Here is a 20,756-nt window from a genome sequence, read left to right as displayed (position 1 = left end):
ACTAAGTGCGTAAATTTCGGAACACCTATTTCCCTGCCTGTAACCATGCCCCTTTTTGCTTGCACACATTAGAAGTTTGGTGCACATTGTTACAGAATACGCTTAGTGAGTTGTGCACCTAAATTCTAAACAGTGCTCATTATTGTTTGTTAGGTGCTGTTATCAGCACTCATTGGCTTGTTAAGCTCGTTAAATTATATAAATTGTTATAGAATCTGCGCCGATTTCGGCACCAATCTCTAGGCACACTGTATAGAATCAGCTATGTAGTGCCTACTCTGCCTTTAAACACAGGCAGAAGAGATGGGCAGTCGTTAACAACAGAAGAAACATCAAGGTGTCATTTCCTCTGTCATTGGCAAACAAAAATCTCAGATGTTGTTTCACATCAAAAGAGTGATTTTCTATATCTAGAGAAGAATAGTGAGCCTCATGTATTTCATAGCAAAGTGGATAATGCATTCTGCATCTCAGAGAAGGTTTTACATAAAATCCCTCATAATACACTCATTTGTACATGTAAGATCTCTACCTGACTCTTTCGTTATGGTCCTTGGCATAACCAAAGACAGCAGATGAATCAGGACCTGATATAGCTTAAAGAGTAAACTTTATTATCAGAACGATAGAAAGCACAAAGAACACACTAACTGCTTCCTCTCTCCCTGGCCCAATGTGAATTAGATTTGTGGTCCTGGTCCTGGGTGGATACATTTCTGACTTTTGCACTTGGTGACATCACCTTTTGTTAGCACTTTCTCCAGGTTCCTGAATTTTCTTAAAGGGGAAAACCAAGCCTTCTGGCCAGCATTGAAATAAATAAATTGAACTCTTTATCCTTAACAAACTATTAAAGACCTGAGAGAATAAACATGCCTTGGTTATCAAGAACACTGAAGGAAGATTAATATCCCTTCCCCATATGCTCTACAAAGATCTGAAATGCAATCAAAAAAGATAAGGTCTAGAGTGGTCTGTAGCTGAACTGCTATTTATTTTCAGGAATGCGTTTTAATTAATTAAAAATAATAACGGGTGGGTATCTACTGACAGTTGATGCCCCATTTGGAGCATTTAAAATCCCAAAGTCAAGCTAAGTTAAGAACAGGAGAATGAACATTTCGTATTGTTTTAGTCTGTACACATAATAATTGTTGTTATTCATGGCATGATGTCATATTTTTTTAGAAGGTATGTACACATTAGAAGGTGCTTAGCTTGCGATGTCTGCTGGTCTACAGATACAGTAGTAGTTATTAACTTTTTAAAGATCTAGTAAAACCCATCAAACTCTTGAAAAACAACTTTGTATAGATTAAAGGATTAGGTAAATGGATGCTGAGTACAAATTCTTTGGAGCCAGGCTAATTGCATGATTGAATATGAACTAAACAATGCCCAACCCATGCATCCTTCTCAGTTATTGTCAGTGCTTTTTTTGTAGAAAAAAAGGTGCTGGTACTCATTGTGGGTGGGGTCACCACATATGACTCCACCTCTTTATAGCCACACCCACACTAGCCGCACCCCTTATACCAGCCATGTCGCATATAAACAGGCATCCTTGAAAATATTATACTAGTATAGGAGAAAAAAATAACATGATTTTTTTTCATTATAAGTAATTTCTGTAAGTTGTTACAGCTCCAGTATACCCAGTGAAAAATAAGACAACAGATGTAAATTCTCAAATTGGACATATTCCAAACACTAAAATAAAAATAAAATGATTTTTTTTCTACCTTTGTTGCCTGGTGACTTTGTTTTTCTATCCATATTGGTCCCAGTCTCTGATTCTGCTGCTCTCTATCTGTTCTCTTAACTCCGTTTCCAGGGCTTCCTTTCCATTTATTTCTTTACTTTCCTCCTTTCTTCTTCATTTTTTGCCATACATCCATAAGTAAAAGCTGGGTCCTCCTCCGTGGAATTGACTGGAGGAGGTATAACGTGGATCCAGCTTTTGCCTATTTTCTCCATCCATGTGCAGTTTTTCTCCTCTCTTCCCTTTTCCTCATCTCCATCCATGTGCATCTTCTTCTTTTTTCTTTCCTCCCCTCCATCCATGTCCAGCATTTCTCCTCTCTCTTCCCTCCCCTGTATCCATCTAAAGCAATAATTCTCTCTCCCTTCTCCTCCATCCAAGTCCAGCATTTCTCCTCTCTCCCTGCCAACTCCTCCATCCATGTCCAGCAATTCTCTATCTCCTGCTCTCCTCTCCATCCATTTCCAGCATTTCTCCTCTCTCCCCTGCCCTCCCCTCCTATCCATGTGCATCTCCTTCCTGTCTTCCCTCCCCTCCATCCATGTCCAGCATGTCTCTTCTCCCCCCTGCCTTCCCCTTCCATGTCCAGCGATTCTCCTGTCTCCCCTGCCCTCCCCTTCCATGTCCAGAGAATCTCTCTTCGCTGACCTACCCTCACATCCATGTGCAGCGATTCTCCTCTGCCCCGTCCTCCCCTGCCATCCATGTCCAGCGATTCTCCTCTCATCTCCCCTGCCCTCCCCTCCCATCCATGTCCAGTGATTCTCCTCTCCCCCCCCCTCCCATCCCATCCATGTCCAGCGATTCTCCTCTCTCCCCTGCCCTCCCCTGTCCATGTCCAGCAATCCTTTCTTCCCTGCCCTCCCCTATCATCCATGCCCAGCGATTCTCCTCTCTCCCCTGCCCATATCCAGCAATTCTCTCTTCCCTGCCCTCCTCTCCTCTCCCCTCCATGTCCAGCATGTCTCCTCTCTCCCCTGCCCTCCCCTCTCATCCATGCCCAGTGATTCTCCTCTCTCCCCATGTCCTTCCTTGCCTATGTCCAGCAATTCTCTCTTCCCTGCCCTCCTCTCCCCTCCATGTCCAGCATGTCTCCTATCTCCCCTGCTCTCCCCTTTCATCCATGTCCAGCAATTCTCTCTCCCCTCCCCTCCATGACCAGCATGTCTTCTCTCTCCCCTGCCCTCCCCTCTCATCCATGCCCAGCAATTCTCCTCTCGCCCCTGCCCATGTCCAGAAATTCTCTCTTCCCTGCCCTCCCCTCTCATCCATGTCCAGCAATTCTCTTTCCCCTGCCCTCCCCTATCCATGCCCAGCGATTCTCCTCTCGCCCCTGCCTATGTCCAGAAATTCTCTCTTCCTGCCCTCCTCTCCCCTCCCCTCCATGTCCAGCAATTCTCTCTCCCCTTCCCTGCCCTCCCCCGCCTTCCATGTCCAGCATATCGCCTCTCTCCCCTGCCCTCCCCTCTCATCCAAGTCGCGGCAAATTGGCAGTGAAGGCAGCAGTGCTCACTGAGGCAGGCACGCAGGCAGGTTTGTCTCCTCTCGCTTCGCTTCCCTCTCAGTGCGTCCCGCCCTCGAAGGCGGGAAGCGCTGAGAGGGAAGCAATGCGAGAGGAGACGAACCTGCCTGCGTGCCTGCCTCAGTGAGCACTGCTGCCTTCACTTCCAGTTCGCTGCGACTTGGAGAGGGGAGGGCAGGGGAGGGCAGGGGAGAGAGGCGACATGCTGGACATGGAGGGCAGGGGAGGGCAGGGGAGGGGAGAGAGAATTGCTGGACATGGAGGGGAGGGCAGGGGAGAGAGGAGAATTGTGACTTCAGGTAATGAAAAGATTTTGGAGCGCGGGAGCAGTTACAGAAGGGAGCGGGCACATGAGGGCCCTCAGGAAAAAGGTACCGGTACGGCGTACCGGCACAAAAAAAGCACTGGTTATTGTAATGGCCACATTAATTATACCAGCAGTTTCAAAGTCTAAACTGTAAACATTGTAAAAGAGAACAACTATGTTTTCAAATCCTAAATTTAGTTTGTATATTTAAATTAAATAAACTGTTCAATATTATCAATATACAAGATAAACCACCCTAATTTTAGGATGCTATTCCTGATGATGCCCTTGAGGGTGTACAAAGGGAAGGAAAAGATATTATAAGGGGCCCTTTTACTAAGGCACGAAGGTGCCTTTGCGCATCTAACGCGCATCAATTTGGAACTACCGCCCAGCTATGCGAGCCACGGGCGACAATTCCATTTTTTACGTGCGCCCAATACACGTAGGAGAAAATATTTTTTATTTTCTGCTGTGTGGCACTAACCAAGTGATAATCAACAGTGTACGTGCACTGACAATTACTGCCCGGTTAATGCATGAGAACTTACCGCTAAGTCAATGGGTGGTGGTAAGGTCTCAGGCCCAAAATGGACGCGCGCCAATTTTTATTTTGACGCACGTCTATTTTCAGCTAAAAAAAAGAGGCCTTTTTTGCAGGTGTGCTGAAAAATGGACCTGCACGCATCCAATACATGCATCTAAACCAGCGCAGGCCATTTTTCAGCGCACCTTAATAAAAGAACCCCAAAGCTAGTTACACAATGAAGATCTGTATACTAATTTTTTATTAATAGGCATACCTAGCCAATCAGGTTTTCAGAGTAGCCACAATGAATATGCATGAAATAGATTCCAATATGTGACCTGATGGGGTTACAAATAAGAGATAAAGGCTATAAAAATTTGGAGGGGTAAATTTGGGCAGAATTCATTTTTTAATGTTTTGTGTACTATAGGGTCAGTAGAATGGGACTGTGCAATTTTTTTTTTCACAGCTTTGATGTTTTTTTATGTTCTACAGGCTAAACACTTCAAGTGCCTAACAGGTACCTAAAGTGGGGTATGTGATTTTTAGAGTTAATTACTTTTTATTGATACATGTTTCTCATTTTTAAAAGACGTAAATAGGCCATACCAGAGGCTGAAATTTGGCAGGATCATACATTTGCTTTCTTGTGATATGAATAAGTCACATACCCCACTTCTGGTACCTTTTCACTCAGTGGGTCACATATATAGAAGACCCATTGTATGCAGATTTTATCTCATGCATATTCGCTGTGGTAATCCTAAAATCCTACTGGCTAGTGTACCCCCAGAAGAGGACTGAGAAGCACTGCTCTAGGTGGGAAATGATAGACACAGTCAAATGCTAAAGAATCTACTATAATAAAACTCACCCTCAACGTTCTGAAGACAACGTTCTGAAGTCACTCAGTCACTCCCTGAAGGGTTCATGGAATCATGGTAGTGAAGCTACAACACTGACCATGTCTCTCTGCCCCGCCCTGGCATGACGGACCAATCAGAAAAAACACCCTCAACATTCTGAAACACAAAGGACCATCACAACACCGTTCCCAGGCAACACTAGGCAACGTAAGACGGACCAATCAGAGGAAACTATGTGACAATAAGGGAGGAGCATTCCCCAGCAGAATGGCTCATTATCTGTGCAGCACGGAGAGCACAGAACCACCGCTGGAACGAGAGAAGACTATTCCTGCTGTGGGTATGTGCAAAAATAGACCGGGGGGGGAGAAATTTTTAAATGCCTAATGCCAGTACTGAAGAGTGCCAGAGGGCCTATAGCAAAGACTATATTTGGGATCGCTTGACATGGAGTCGGAGGAGCAGGAAAACAACGTGCCCGTCACCATCTGGGACGTGGGCGAACAGGACAAGCTGCGGCCCAGCTGGAAGGATTACCCGCGACCCAGCCAGCAGCAAACAGCGACCAAGGAAGGGGGAGGAGTACTCCTTCCCTGCCTAGGAATCGCTGGAGACTGGCTGCCAAACTAACGAAACAACCGCACACCGACGCACCACCTCCATCATTCGAAAGGCATCCACTCTTTCTTCAACAGAAATGCAAACTAATAATACAAAACAAACAAAGAATACATGGTTTCTCAGGCGGCTGCAGGTAACTCCCCACCCCCTTCCTGTTCCCCTTTTGCCGAAGTGGCCAAGGACATGCCCAACCATCCCCAGTCTCAGGCAAGCTGTCTCCCACCTCGGGGATTCCCCGAGCACCCAGAAAAAGATGGCGCTGATTCCCCTGCAGCCGGCCTGAAATGGACCAAACATACCGGATCACACCCCGACGGCCCGAGACCATGCTCTTCTAACTTCCGCCAACTTAAAACAACGATCCCTGTCCTCAGGCAAGCCGTCACCCACCTCCAGGATACCCAGAACCCCAGCCCAATGGAAAAAGATGGCGCTGCTTCCAACAGCACATTTCTCTTCCAGCGTTCCCCTACAGCAGCCCTGAAACGGCCAAAAAATACCAACAGACTAAGAACGTGCTCCTCTATCTTCCACCCATCTAAAACAACACTGCTGCCTCAGCACAACAACAAAAAAAAGCATGGAAAAAAAAAACAACACTCAACAAAGGCTGACCCCCCTACAACCACATTTACATTTCACCAACAGAAAGACCCCCTCCACAAACCTCCTTGACAGACAAAACCACAGACACACAATGCAACAGAAACACCCTCAAAGCCACACACCAATTCAACCCACTTTGCCAGCACAGCACAGCACAGCACATCCCCCAACCCCCAAGCAAAAAACAAAACAAAAAAAGACACACATCAACAACCTGCACACACACAGCACACTCACACACACACAAAATAACTCTGTGACACATATACACACACACAAAAAAAACCACATGCTAGCGCCCGTTTCATTGGTTTCGGAAACAGGCCTTTTTTACTAGTTATAAATAAAACAAAAGGAGCATGCTGTAGAACAAGAGCCATTGTCTGAGGCTCCAAGGGAGTAGACAGGATTGATATCAGAACATATTTCTTCACTGAAAGGGTGATGGAAATGTCCAATGACCTTCTCTTGGGGGTGGTCGAATCAAAAATAGTAACAGAACTTAAGAAAGTATGGTGGAAAAAAAGAGATGATCAATAATTGCAAAGAAGTGAGGGGAAAGCCAGGGGTTGGTTGGACTTTGGACCATGAATCAAACTGGAAAAACTAGACAAGCTTAATAGTCCTTTTATGTTTTAATAGTTTTTTTGTGCTTGTCTCATGCCTTCTTGGATTCCAATGGTAATTTTTGTTCTTATCACCTCCATTAGGATGCAGTTCCTTGTTTCCACCTCATTTTCTGTGAAAAAAAGCTTCCTTTAGTTTCTCCCAACTCTAAGCATCTCTGATTTCTTATGTATATTTACATTTGATTATTATATGTTAATAAAATGCTGTGTATGAAGAGGGAAGCCAAACCAAATGATATAGTTTGTTATCATTATTCACCTCACAGGCCTACCTTGACAAATATTATACTAAGAAAGAAAGGCTGCAGATTGGTGAAATGGTAGCTGGTAGCACACCTCTTGCAGGTAAGATCAAAGAAATGCAGGCGTTCTTTGGTCTTCAGGTTACTGGAAAACTGGATTATTCAACAATGGAAGTAATGAAGAGGCCGCGCTGTGGTGTTCCTGATGTAGCAAATTATCGCCTATTTCCAGGAGAACCCAAATGGTCAAAAAGTACTTTGACATACAGGTAATTAGATCAATTCTTTCTACGTTCCATAGTAAACCTCTGTAAAACCTCTGTGGGCACCAAAATTGGCTCGGATTCTATAACACCTTGTGTAACTTCATTGGTTTAACAAGCTAATGATCACTAATATAAGCACTTAACAAGCAATAATAAGCACTAATTGGCACTGATTAGATTTTAGGTGCACAACTCATTAAGCATATTCTGTAAAGATGTATGCCGAATATGGCCTAGTGCACCTAAATCTGCATGCAGGAATTTACACCAAGTTTTCACTGGTATAAATTGATGTGCGCAGATTTAGGCGTGGAAATATCAACTAAGCATATTCTATAATCGGCACCTAAATCTAAGTGCCGATTATAGAATGCACTTAGTCAGCACTGATTTTAGCGCCAATTTTTTAGGTGCCATATATAGAATCTCCTCCTAAATGCTAATACTCAGTCGAGATAGCCAGATAGTGTTTAATATGAGCATTATGGTCAGGGTTAATGAGATACAAAAGAGGTGTATGTTAAGACAGGTATTAATGTCCACATGTTAAAGTAAATGCTTTGATGTGGGCATCATCTCAAAAAGTTAACTACACTTCTCTAAGGTGTCATTAAGGGCTTGATAGTCAAAGCGATTTAACTGTGCAGGAAAGGCTCCTTTTGAAGATGTCTCCTTTTGACTCCATACAATAGGAGTTGTTCAGGCCTTTTGTGTGTTTTGCAGGCATTATTGTAGCTACGCTTCCTTAGACTCCTGACACAGGTGGCAACGCCAAAACATGGCACTGTGTCGAGTCATAGAGGTGATCTCTATTTGGACTGCATGCCTTCTTGATTCTGTGTTGGAAGTGCCATCAGATACTGTACTCTTCCTTTCTTTCCCTGTATTTATAGAATAGCATGTTGGCACATTATAGCATTTACGTGAGTATGAGTTTGCATATACTCATACACGTTGGTATTCTAAACTTTTCATGCATATCAGGCTTGTATTATCACCTATTTTATAGAACTGCCGCCTTCAACAGGATAATTTTGTAACTGGCGCCCACTATAGGTGCTGGTTATAGTTTATGCTACAATGAAAAGTAGGCACCAAATGATTAAAATGCACACACATTAAGGTGTGATCACTTACACCTACCCTATAACCAGTGTAAATGCACACACCTAGATCTTACCACCTACATATATAAATGATAGCATTCTATCATTTATACTCATCTATTTGATCCAATCATGCTTTCTCCAAACTCTGCTCATGCACAATCCCACTGACAAAGAACATAAGAATAGCCATAATGGATCAGACCGATGTATCCTGTTTCCAACAGTGGCCAACCCAGGTCACAAATACCTGGAAGAAACCCAAATAGTAGCAACATTCTATGCTATCAACCCCAGGGGTAAGTAATGGCTTCTCTGTGTCTATCTTTATAACAGACTATGGACTATCAAATCATGGCGCTTACTTTTCTGCTAGTTGGTATGCTATAAGAGGTCATTTATGTGCATAAGTGCTCAATAAATAGCATCATTTGTGCACATTCCATCTAAAACTAGGTAGCCTCTTATAGAATTACCCCCTCATTGCACATTTTATCAGAATACAATAAAGCTGTTGTTTTTTCTGCATATTTGTAACATTTAATTTAAAAGAATATGAAAACCAGTATTTTTGAAAATACGAATATTTATTAATATGTGCACTCTTTTCTAGAGTTGCAAAATATACTTCCAGTTTGAGTCGTCCTGAAGTGGATAAAGCTGTGGAGATGGGTTTAAAAGCCTGGAGTGAGGCTGCCCCATTGAATTTTGTCAGATCAGAACAAGGAGAAGCTGATATTGTGATATCCTTTGAAACCGGAGGTACATTGTTTAATCCATATGCATCGTGTTAGACTAAACATTTCTTCAGAGTAATTCTTAATGAAATGTTCTTTGTTTCTCAGATCATGGTGATTCTTACCCGTTTGATGGCCCAAGGGGAACATTAGCTCATGCTTTTGCTCCAGGTGAAGGACTAGGAGGAGACACTCACTTCGACAATGCTGAAAAATGGACTATGGGCGTGAATGGTACATATTCATTTATTAGAATATATATTATGAGTCAATCAAAACGTTTAATGGTAAAATTAAAAGATGATCCATTTAATATTCAGACTGTCACCAGCTAAGTTAGACTTGGATATTCAATGCCAGGCCAAGTCTAGGCACAGGCACTGAATATTCAGGTCTGATCGGACTGCTACTGGCTGCTGAATTTATGTAGCTCTGGATAGATATTCAGCCAGAATCCCTATAAGATACCGGCTGAATATCAGCTGGGACCCACATAAGAGTATCGGTCAGTTTCTTCTTCTCCCTCCCAACCCAGATGATTCCAATCTTCCTTTGGTTCCCCCCCCCCCCCCCCCATTAACAGTATCCCCTGTCTTGGGGCCTACCTTACTTCCCTGGTGGTCCAGTGGAGTATCTAAGGCAGGAGCAACTCCACTTGCTCCTGCTCCTAGTGGATTCAGTGGCTAAAATGGCTGCCATGGGTTGTAGTGTTAGTCTCAAGGTACTACCACTGGAGGTCATCTTGGCGGCCTGATGCTCCAAGGTGGTGAAAACCGCCCAGTTTTTAGCTAGCGTTATTTTATCGGCCATACAGTGGTTTGCAGTGTGCACCTGGAACACCTCGCGACTTAACTGACACTGCGTAAGGGCAGGACAACCTGTGTTAATGATCTTTAAGTCATGTTAAAGGGCAAATAACATGGGTTAGTGCACTAACACAGCTTGAAAACTTTTTCCCTATTTGTTTTAATGTAATTTTATTTATTTATGGCACTTCCGTTCTACTTATCCCCTATACAGAAGTTGAAGGCTGATTACAATCAAAATAAAACAATATGAAGCTCAACTCACAATATACAATAGTAACTGAGAAAAATTCAAATCATAAAAATTATATATATATATACCAACCATTCATCTCAACTCCAACTATTACCAGACCAGATCCTACTCCAAAAAAAACAATTGTGCATATAAAATTTCTTAAACAATCAGATCTTCAAGCCTCAACAACAAATAAATAAATAAATAAGACCCTGTTTTACAGAGGTAACAAATTCCAAAGGCTAGTTGGTTCAGCTGCAATCATTCCGTAAAACATAAATAAATAAACAGGTGATGCTGTCTTACCTATTTCCAAATCCTAGGATCCTAATCTCTAATCGCTCCATTCAAACTAGTCTTTCAGGGGCCCTTTTATTAAACCATGTTAAGCACTAAAGCAAGCTTAATACTGGATAAAGGGGGCAGAGAATGGGTGTGGAAGCTCTAATTAGGTAGCGCACACATCACCACGTGCTAACTGAATAATACAGGGTTAATGCAGGAGCCCTTAGTGCTTCCTAAAGAGGAGGTGGTAAGCTCTCCTGCGATAGCACAAGTTCCCGTGCGCTAACACTAGCACATGGCCTGAAAATAAAATAATTGAAATGCCGAATTTATGGATGGGCTTAGCGTGGGGGAAAATCCCCCAAAAAAGGGCCTCTAAGTGAACCAGTTTGGAGGAGTGAATTGTACAGTCTAAAAACATCCATAGATCATAAATTCTGTATTCAGCTGCACATATAATCTGTCATGAGACCATTTAAGATCTCTTTTTTTCTTCCTGCTGGCTTGCAAATGCTATACAATTGAACTTTCTAGCAGGGAACTGCTTGCCAGTGGAAAGGGGAGAAGTAGCAGAACTGGAACATTCCAGCTGAAGAGCTCAGAGAACAGAGCAGAAAACTGAAATGACTGAGAGGCTGATATTCAGAAGGATATGACCTATAAAACGTTACTTTGGTGGCTATCCGGCGATTGGATAGCCAGCTAACCAGCGCTGAATATTGCCAGTTAGCGGCTTAAAGATAGCTGGTTACATCGTGCAATATAACCAGTTATCCACCGATTTTAAAAGTCAAAGTGGCCAAGTTTGGTGGCCAAATTTAGCCACCACAATAGATGGAATTTTTATTTATTATTTATTTATTTATTTATTTGTAGCATTTGTATCCCACATTTTCCCACCAATTTGCAGGCTCAATGTGGCTTACATTTGCCATAATGGCAGTTGCCATTTCCGGGTAACAGAATTACAAATGGTACTGCGTTAAGGTGCATACATACATGGTAACATACATGGGACATAATATATATGGAACTGATCATGGTATATATATATACCGTGTGCATACATACATGGTAAAGAAGAGTACATTATGGTAATGCATGAAGGTTCCTGAGTAATATATTGGATTGTAACATACATTAACTTTGGCCGGTCTGAATATCAGTTTAGATGGTTAAAATTAGAACGGCCAAAGTTAAACCAAATATTCAATGCCAGTCACTGGAAACGGCCTGGTACTGAATATCTGGGTTCAGTGCGGACTGCGGGAGACAGGCCGGCTATCTCTCGTGGTCTGAAAATTGGGTGGTGAGTATTTAGAACGGGTTTGAGGACTGTAAGGCGGAGACTCAGAGAGGAATCTGACCAACATATCTTAAAAGGGAACCAGCATCTGACCATTTTCCTCCTCTATGACCACCTTGTATTGTAGATACTATAGTAACTACCACACAGTCTGCAACTGCTTCAGAGTTCACAGACACAAGATCTCCTCTCAAACAAAAAAATGAGTAGTTGGCTCCAAAAGGCTCTTGAATAAACTAAACTCCATTTTAAGGTCGGCTGAGGCACATGGTTTGGGAGTAAAAGGGCAGAGGCTGATGGCTTTTTGATTGTGTGCAGAAACTTTTATGCTCGGCTACTTGGAAGGGTAGAGAACCAAACAAGAAGACTTGGATAAGGAGAAATACTATATATATATATATATATATATATATATATATATATATATATATATATATATATATATATATATATATTCTACAAACAGTGGCTAACCACTAAGATATGTCCTCAGCAATGTGGACCACTGTTCCCTCTAAGCTGAGCAGGAATCCTCCACCTACAGTCCTGCCAGTGGGAGGTGCTGTTTCACTATCACATTTTCAGTAGACAGGCAAGCTCTGCAGGACTCCAGGGAACCTGCCTGTCCTTAGCAATTGAAAACCCAATACCAAAGTCCTCCCTTCCCCTACTGGCAGCAGTGCCGTTGGAGGAATCCTTCTCAGCTTAAAGCAGTGGTTCTCGACCGGTGTGTCTCGACACACTAGTGTGTTGTGAGCACCCAGGAAGTGTGCTGCAGTTCTGGCACACAGAGCAGCACTTCACCCTCATCCTTCCCGCCCCCTCAGCACCACCACCATCTATGTAATCTCACCTCTTCGTCGGCAGTGGCAGCCATAACAGGCTGCTGAAGCTGACCAAGAACCTTACCTCTGCCATAACCCTGCCCTCTGCTGCAACTTCCTGTGTATGCAAGAGCAAGGATGTGGCAGAAGAAAGGCTCAGGGTCAGCCTAGGCAGCCTGCTATGGCTACTGCTGCCGGTAAAGAGGTGAGGTTTCACGGACCAAAGTGAGAGCTGAGGGAAAAGGAGAAAGAGGTGCTGTACCTGTGGGAGGGGGGAAGAGAAGGGGATTGAGGAAGGAAGAAGAAGTGCTGGACTCACGGGGCTGAGGAAAAAGAAGAGGGAGAGGTGATAGACTCTTGAGGGGGGCTGAGGGAAGAAGAGGGAAGATAACGGACTTGTCGGGGGGGGGGGATTAAGAGAAGAAAAGGAGGAGATGCTACTCCTGTAGTGGAGCTGAAGGAGGAAGAGAGAGAGAGAGAGAGAGATGCTGCACTTGGGAGGGGGCTAAGGAGGAGAGGGAGAGGTTGTAGACCTGCAGGGCAAGTGGTAGAGGAGAGGTGCTGGACCTGCAGGGTGAGTAGGAGAGGTGCTAAACTTGCAGGTGGAGAGGGACAGGACCGATGCTGGACCTGCAAGGAGAGGGAGACAGTAATCATGCTGGATTTGTAGGGGCGGGATACAGGATAGAGAGGGGGAAATGCCAGACTAGGGGGTTGGGGAGGGGGAGATGCCAGACTATGGAGGGAGGGAGGGAGGAAGAAAGTACAAAAGATCCTTGGACTGCGGAGGATGGAGAAAAGAGAAGGAGAGAGATACTGGGACCAACAGGAGATGTGGCTACACAAAGCCTGATGGTGTTCTCCTTTCCAGGTTATGTAGGTGGTAAACCACACTTAGCAGGCTTTCAGTTCTGGTATGCAGTTTGCAACTTACACAACCCAGGAAGGAGTACAGCATCATCTCCTGCAACCAGGCTGGGTTTCCTGTGGTCTCCCTCCCCTCCAAACCGCTGCCCTGCTGAACACTGAAGCTGGACATTTTTAGAGGAGGGGTAGAGAGAGAGAGGGGGGACAGATTTCTGTTGGACCATAAAGGGGAAGGGTGCAGATAGAGGACAGGGAGTTACTGGACCATAGAGATGGAGGGGAAGGGAGAGGGGATAGGGAGTTGCTGGACCACAAGAGTGGAGGGGAACAGAGAGGGGGGACAGGGAGAAGGAGATGAGTTGATAGGTAAGTGAAACAGAGATGGAGGACTGAAAAGTGACAGGGTGAAATTTGAGTGGACAGACAGAAAAGAGAGTAAGAGGAAGTAAGTCAGAGGTGGATAAAGTGAGGGAATGAAAAAAGAAAGGAGGACAGTAGAGAAAGGACAAATAGACAGCATCCATTGGAAAGACAGCAGAAGACAAACAGGAAATCAGAAAAGAGAACCTGGGACCAACATGCTTGGAAAAAAAATACCCAAACAACAAAAGTAGAAATAAAGTGCTTTGTTTTGAATTTTTTAGGTGGAATATATTAGCTTGAGAAATGTGCATCACTGATATCTTTCCCCACCGATATTCAGCACTATTTAACTAGCCATGAACGTCTCCTGGCCAGTTAAATAGCGCTTAAATGGCTATCTGTGAATATTCAGTGGGAGATTACCAGTTATCTCCCGCTGAATATTCTCAGTCAGTGTTTAGTGGCTAACCAGTTTTATCGCATGATATAACTGGCTATCTGCTAATATTCAGTGTATCATCAACTAAGTTTGGTGGCCAAATCAGGCCACTGATATAGCAGGCCTATCTTTGGCAGGTTTAAACCTAACCGGCCAGTACTGAATATTGGCTTGGTTGGTTATACCAGCCAAGATTAAACTGGATATTCAATGCCAGTCATCGGAAATGTCCCAGAATTGAATATCCGGTCTCACCGCTGACTTCAGGAGTTAGCTAGGCTGCCTCCCATGGTCTGAATAGCGTCCCTCTTGTGTTTTATTCAGTACAAAAGGCAATGCATTTCTGTTTTTATTTCTCCTATATTGTGGTGCATGCCTAGGTTGAATTCTTGGGGTTTCCACTCAATTTTTTCTTTAGATTTCTATTTCTAGTTTGTGATCCCTTGTTCTGTATTTGGTGAGGGTTTGTCTGTTTTTGCATGTAATTAAGGAATGGTATTCTCTTTGCATGTAGTTTCTGCATAGATCTCTATAGCAGTCCCATTTATTTGTCTTACAAGTCATAGGCGCCGACTCTGTGGGTGCTGTTGGTGCTCGAGGACCCCCAATATTTGACCCGCCGAAAGTCCCGGAACGGAAGTTCCTAGCCCCTTTCCCTCCCTCTCCTCTGAGTGCTAGCCCGACCTGCACTGCCCGCCCTCTTCTCCCAGTCCTCCGCTTGCCCCATGCTTTCCTGCGTGCCGCCCAGAATTTAAAAGTTCTTACCTTGGGGTCCGGCAGCAGCAGTGAAAGGCGAGCAGGCACGGTGCTTCAGCCTGCCTTCCCTTCTCTCTCAGCTCTGCCTTTGGTCCTGCCCTCATTTCCTGTTTCCGCAAGGGCAGAGCTGAGAGAAAAGAGAAGGCAGGCTGAAGCACCGAGCGGCACGCAGGAAGGTGAGGGGCAGGCAGAGGACTGGGAGAAGAGGGCGGGCAGCGCAGGTTGGGCTAGCACTTGGAGGAGAGGGAGAGAGGGGGGCCTGGAACTCAAAGGAGAGGAAGGGAGGGAGGGAGCCTGGAACTCGGAGGAGAGGGGGGCCTGGAACTCGGAGGAGAGGGAGGGGGTCTGGAACTCGGAGAGGGAGGGGGCCTGGAATTCGGAGGAGAGGGGGGCCTGGAACTCGGAGGAGAGGGAGAGGGGGAGGAGGGGGGGAGGGGTGGAGGGGGGAATGCACCACCTGTAAAAAAAAAAACTTTCAGCACACCCAATCATTTTGAAAAGTTGGCTCCTATGTTACAAGTAGTAGGTGTATTGGTGTTCTAGGGCCCTGTGTACTATTTGTAGTGGTAGGGTTCATGTCGTTTGAATCATAGGAATTAGTGCTACTGGTGTATGGTAACTTGCTATGAGTATGTTGTTTAGTATTTTTCAGGTTCTGTATTAATTCACAGTGTGCCTTGTAGTGGAGAGATTTATGTTGCTCTTATTCAGAAAAAATGGAGAAAGGTTCTCTATTGGACAAAAAGCCAAATCACATAAAAAGAATAGGGAAGGACCATGGACTTCCAATAAAAATAGGGATCCCAAAGTTGAAAATATAAAAAGTTTATTGAGAGGTCAATGGTGTGAGACTAAAAAACGCCTTGTAAAAACATAAGAGTATCCATACTGGGTAAGACCAATGGTCCATCTAACCCAATATCCTGTTTCCAACAGAGGCAAGGCCAGGTCACAAGTACGTGGCAGAAACCCAGTACCTGGCAGAAACTGTGTGTCAGCAATACAATGCCTGCTTCAGGAGTCAATATCTATAAATGTACAAACAAAAAACATTGTGTTAAAAATTCAAGTAAAAATACACAGATAATACAACCCTATTAGAATATACAATTTAAAATAAGAACTTATAAAAACACTCTGTTAAGACAAATAACATACAGAAAATCAGTATATTAATAATCTGGTTTAACATCAATTTGGAAAATCAAAACAAAAAAAATCACATGTTTATAAAAAAATATCAAATTAGTGAAACATGTTTTCAATGATTATAAAATCTTAACATTAAATTGTCAGATATGATCAAATCTCAGTTAATAAAAATATCGGACATATTGGAGATATACTACTATAACAGATACAAACTCTAAAAGTCAATATTGGGAAATGTATCTCATATGGTGTGGATGAGTAACCTAGTGGCTAGTGTAATGGACTTTGATCCTGGCAAACTGGGTTCAATTCCCACTGTTTCTTGTTACTTTGGGCAAGTCACTTAACCCTCTATGGCCCCAGGTACAAATAAGTACCTGTATATACCATGTAAACCACTTTGAATATAGTTTCCCAAAAAACACAGAAAGGCAATATATTTATTACATTTGTACCCCGCTCTTTCCCACATACAGCAGGTCCAGTGCGGCTTACGTGGTAAAAGAAAGCATCTTACATGGTAAAAACAAGGAAATGTAGGAACAGTATTATAAATTGTGATGATCATAACTACTTACATTATGAAAGGCATTACAAAGGACATGTGAAAAGAACGTAATGAACTAGAATAGGGAAGGTAGACAAGGATATGATAGGTGAAAGGGAAGGAGAATGGGAGGGAAATGGTAAAGGATGGAGGGAAGAAGATGAGGGATTGAGTATAACATTGGGGTCAGAGTAAGCGTCGAGGTCTTAGCAGGAGTATCGTAGGTGATTTGGTGGAATTAAGCTGGTCCCCCTTCCCCTATATTTGTTAATAAAAGAACAGTTGGTATTGTGGCATTTAGTAATCCATACACTATAAGTAAAAAAAATTAAGTTAAATAATGCCAATGAATTCCAATTATATGGTAGTATGATAAAGTTATTTTATAGTTTGCCAGGCAGATGGAGAATATATAATCTGCATATTAAAACTCTATAAAATAACTGTAAATGGTATATGTAAACCGACCTGATAAGCACTGTATCCTTAAATATGTACAGCCTCTTTGAGCGTAGATATCACTTAGGTGAAACTATAGAAAACAGGAAAGATAAAGCGATAATAATAATCATAATAAAAGATGACAGTGCACTAAGGTATTATATTTCATACTGATGGGATAAAACACAATTAAGCAAATTAGCTAGCCCTATCAAAAACAAAATACATTATTGCATATAATACTTGAAAACTATCACGAACATAAAAGTATGTATCAATTTATATTTATAGAGTGATCAAAAGAAAAAGTACTTCAGTCCATTTGTACTATTCATAAAATGTTAAGATGTGTGGTTTATTAAGGGTTATATGGAAAAGAGTGAATGTGTAAGAATAAGGTTTGCGTGAGAAAGGAAATGTGGAGAATGAGGAATTTTATTCAGTTTAGGAAAAAAATTTGTATTTGATATAAATTTGATTAATAAAGAATTTTGATAATTTGTTAACAGTATATCTATGTTTGTTACAGTAAGTATTTAATAATTGTAACTGTACTGGAATTAGAGGTACCCAGAATAATTTATCGTAGTTCACACATATATATTCATTGGAGATATCTGAAAATCAGACTGGCTAGATATGTCCTGAGGATTGCATTGAGAACCCTTGCTCGAAACTAACAACGGGCTCAACGTAGCAAAAGAAAAGTGTATGTTGATATTTCAGAACATATGTATGTTTGTGGAGAATATACATGTATGTATCAGCCATTTTAATATTAACACAGGTCTATGCTTTCCAATGATGTCAGAACACCCAATATTCTTTGCCAGTATTGATTTTGGGAGGAACAAAAAACACTGTAGGATTAAGGGGATGACCACCCTTAATCCCTTCAGTGGAGTGCTGCACAAAATTAGAAACTTAAGGGTCCTTTTACAGAGCAGCGGTCTGCCCAACGTGGGCTTACCGCACGCTAATCTGGAAGCTACCGCCGGTGCAGCGTGGAAACTGGTGGTAGTTCCAGCCCCTGCACGTGCTATTTGCCACACTAGGGGAAATAGCTAGCTATTTTCTAGTATGGCACTAACGGTAATCGGGCAATGCCACGCGCTACCCAGTTACCACCGGGTTAGCGCGGGAGCCCTTAACACTACCACAATGAACGGCGTTAAGTGCTCTCCCTGCATGACCACACGGTAGATGAAATCTTAGTGCACGGCCATGCCATTTTTTGGACTTTTTACCCACTGCGTTTAAAAGGGCCTTAGGGTGTGGCAAAAATGGCCCCCGCTGCTAGTGCAGGGCCCTTTTTACCGCAGCTTGGTAAAAGGACCCCTTACTCATTTTATTATAAGTTTCCTGCACATTGCACAACTTTCCTGATCCCTCCACTCTTCTCTGGAAAGGCAGGAAGCCAGAAAGTTCACACAGAGGACACCTCTTGCCTGATACAAGGCTGCCTTACTGCTGATGATGTCAGACAGAGAGTTTTGTGCTGTTGGTGAACTACCTTAGCAGCGCTGAACATTATATTGAAAGCACTGAGAACACTACTAATGCATGATGATCATGATAACAGCACCGAGAATTTAGACAGTCATCGCTGCTGAATTCCTTGTGATGCTAACACATCTATTCTGTCTACTAAAGAAGAACAGAGAAAATACTATGGCAATAAACCTATTGGTAATCCAAGGTATGTAATGACATCACCTCTACACAAAGTACTATGGTATGATGTTTTGGTGAAATATTGTGATAGGTCAAGAGCAAAGTCCTTTGGATTTGGATTTTAGATTTAATTGGTCACTTTTTCCAAATCCAAGGTCAAGTAATGAAAATAAAATGTTTAAAATGTATATATTTTGTATTCTAGGATTTAACCTATTTACTGTTGCTGCTCATGAGTTTGGGCATGCACTTGGTCTTGCACATTCTACTGATCCAACTGCTTTGATGTACCCAACCTATAGATACCAACATCCCTATGGATTCCGTCTTCCAAAGGATGATGTAAAGGGCATCCAGGCTCTGTATGGTATGTCATAAACTATTTATTATTTGGGCTGCAATAATTAAAGTAACCCTAAGGAGTCTGATGAGCTGTGAGGCAGACTTTCAAAATATGCTAGCCATCTAACTATAAGGTAAGGCAGATAGATCAAAGGCTTTGAAATTTACTGCTGGGTAGTTAAATATATCGGCAAGTATAGATAGGTGGCTATATTTATTGAATTTTAAAAATAGGCATTTTGGAGACATGTTTGGATTAGGAACAGAGAAAAACTTAGCTAGTTTAAAAAAAATTAAGTACTACTACTGCTACTGCTGCTACTTACCATTTCTATAGCTCTACTAGATGTATGCAGCTATACTTGAATGTAAAGTACCAGCTAAAAGCATATGAATTGCCATTCTGGGTCAGATGAAAGGTCCATCAAGTCTAGTATCCTGATTCCAGCAGTGCCCTATCCAGATCACAAATGCTTGCAGGATCTAAAAAAATTAGACATATTGCTTACCCACAGGGATAAGCAGTGGCTTTCCCCAAATCTACCTGATTTATAACAGTTTATGGCTAGAATCTGCAGCTATCTCTGGGGGCAGAAATAGCAGGATTAGAATTAGCTGGCAACAACCCACCCCTTCCTAACCTACAAATGTCAAGCACCCTCATGATTCTCCTTCTCCATTCCTAGATCATTTTCTTATTCACCTTCCCCAAATTCCAAGTTCTTCAACTACCTGTTATTCCCTGATCAGGCTCCTAATCTCCTAAACCTTGGATATCTAGATTTAATTATTCAATTTTCCATTTACGTCTTCGCTAGAGGGCATACACTCTAAGCTGGCACCCGAGGCAACAGAGAGTGAAGTGGCTTATCCAAAAGTCTCAAAGCGCATCAGTGGAAGAAGCAGGAGTTGAATCCTGGCTTTCTTGGTACTCATCCTAACCAGTAGGCTCTAACCAGTAGGCTATTCCTCTACTTGAGCAAGAGCCTCTTCAGAATCCCCTCCTTCCTCATCCATCCTTAACCCCTCACACCCACAAGCACACATCCCCCTATTATAACATTATATTTACAAAAAGGAAGCATGCTTATCTCCTGCCTGTTTCAGTGCGACTGATTCAAATGAGACCAATAGGTATTAAAATCATGGATCTGTAACTAAGAGACTGCATTAATTGACATTAAAAAAAACTTGTTCACATAGATTATTGTTCTTCAAAACGAAACTATATCTGTTTTTATTACATTTTTCAAAAAGTGTCAAACATGAAATGTCAAAACAGTTGAATGTCCTATTGTCCAAACAATGGGCCTGCTTTAAATATACCTGTGAATTTAGGTGGTGATAAATAAAATAAACATTGATATTTTATATAAAAATTATAGTGAATTTGGGCAGTGAATTTGTGAGTTATCTATACAGATGGCGTAGAGCTTAACAATAATTGGAAGACTTGATAGGCCATATGATATTTATTTGACATGGTGGCAGTTCTATAAAGTGTCATGCTTAGCACCAATGTT

At 42.5% G+C, this 20,756-nt stretch overlaps 1 protein-coding gene across 1 annotated transcript in view; it reads left to right on the top strand.

Moving 5' to 3' along the window:
* Positions 1–20,756, top strand: part of LOC115469591 (matrix metalloproteinase-20-like) — a 112,984-nt gene that overhangs the window by 65,302 nt on the left and 26,926 nt on the right. Inside the window, exons 3-6 of the mRNA XM_030202385.1 lie at positions 7,084–7,353; positions 9,070–9,218; positions 9,302–9,427; positions 19,097–19,258. Of these exons, the coding sequence (XP_030058245.1) occupies positions 7,084–7,353; positions 9,070–9,218; positions 9,302–9,427; positions 19,097–19,258 (707 nt within the window). The remainder of the gene's footprint in view (positions 1–7,083; positions 7,354–9,069; positions 9,219–9,301; positions 9,428–19,096; positions 19,259–20,756) is intronic.

Source organism: Microcaecilia unicolor, chromosome 4, assembly GCF_901765095.1.
Source record: "Microcaecilia unicolor chromosome 4, aMicUni1.1, whole genome shotgun sequence".
Taxonomy (NCBI): Eukaryota; Metazoa; Chordata; class Amphibia; order Gymnophiona; family Siphonopidae; genus Microcaecilia; species Microcaecilia unicolor.
The sequence above is the reverse complement of the archived record's forward strand: the minus strand, read 5'-3'. Positions and strand labels throughout refer to the sequence as shown.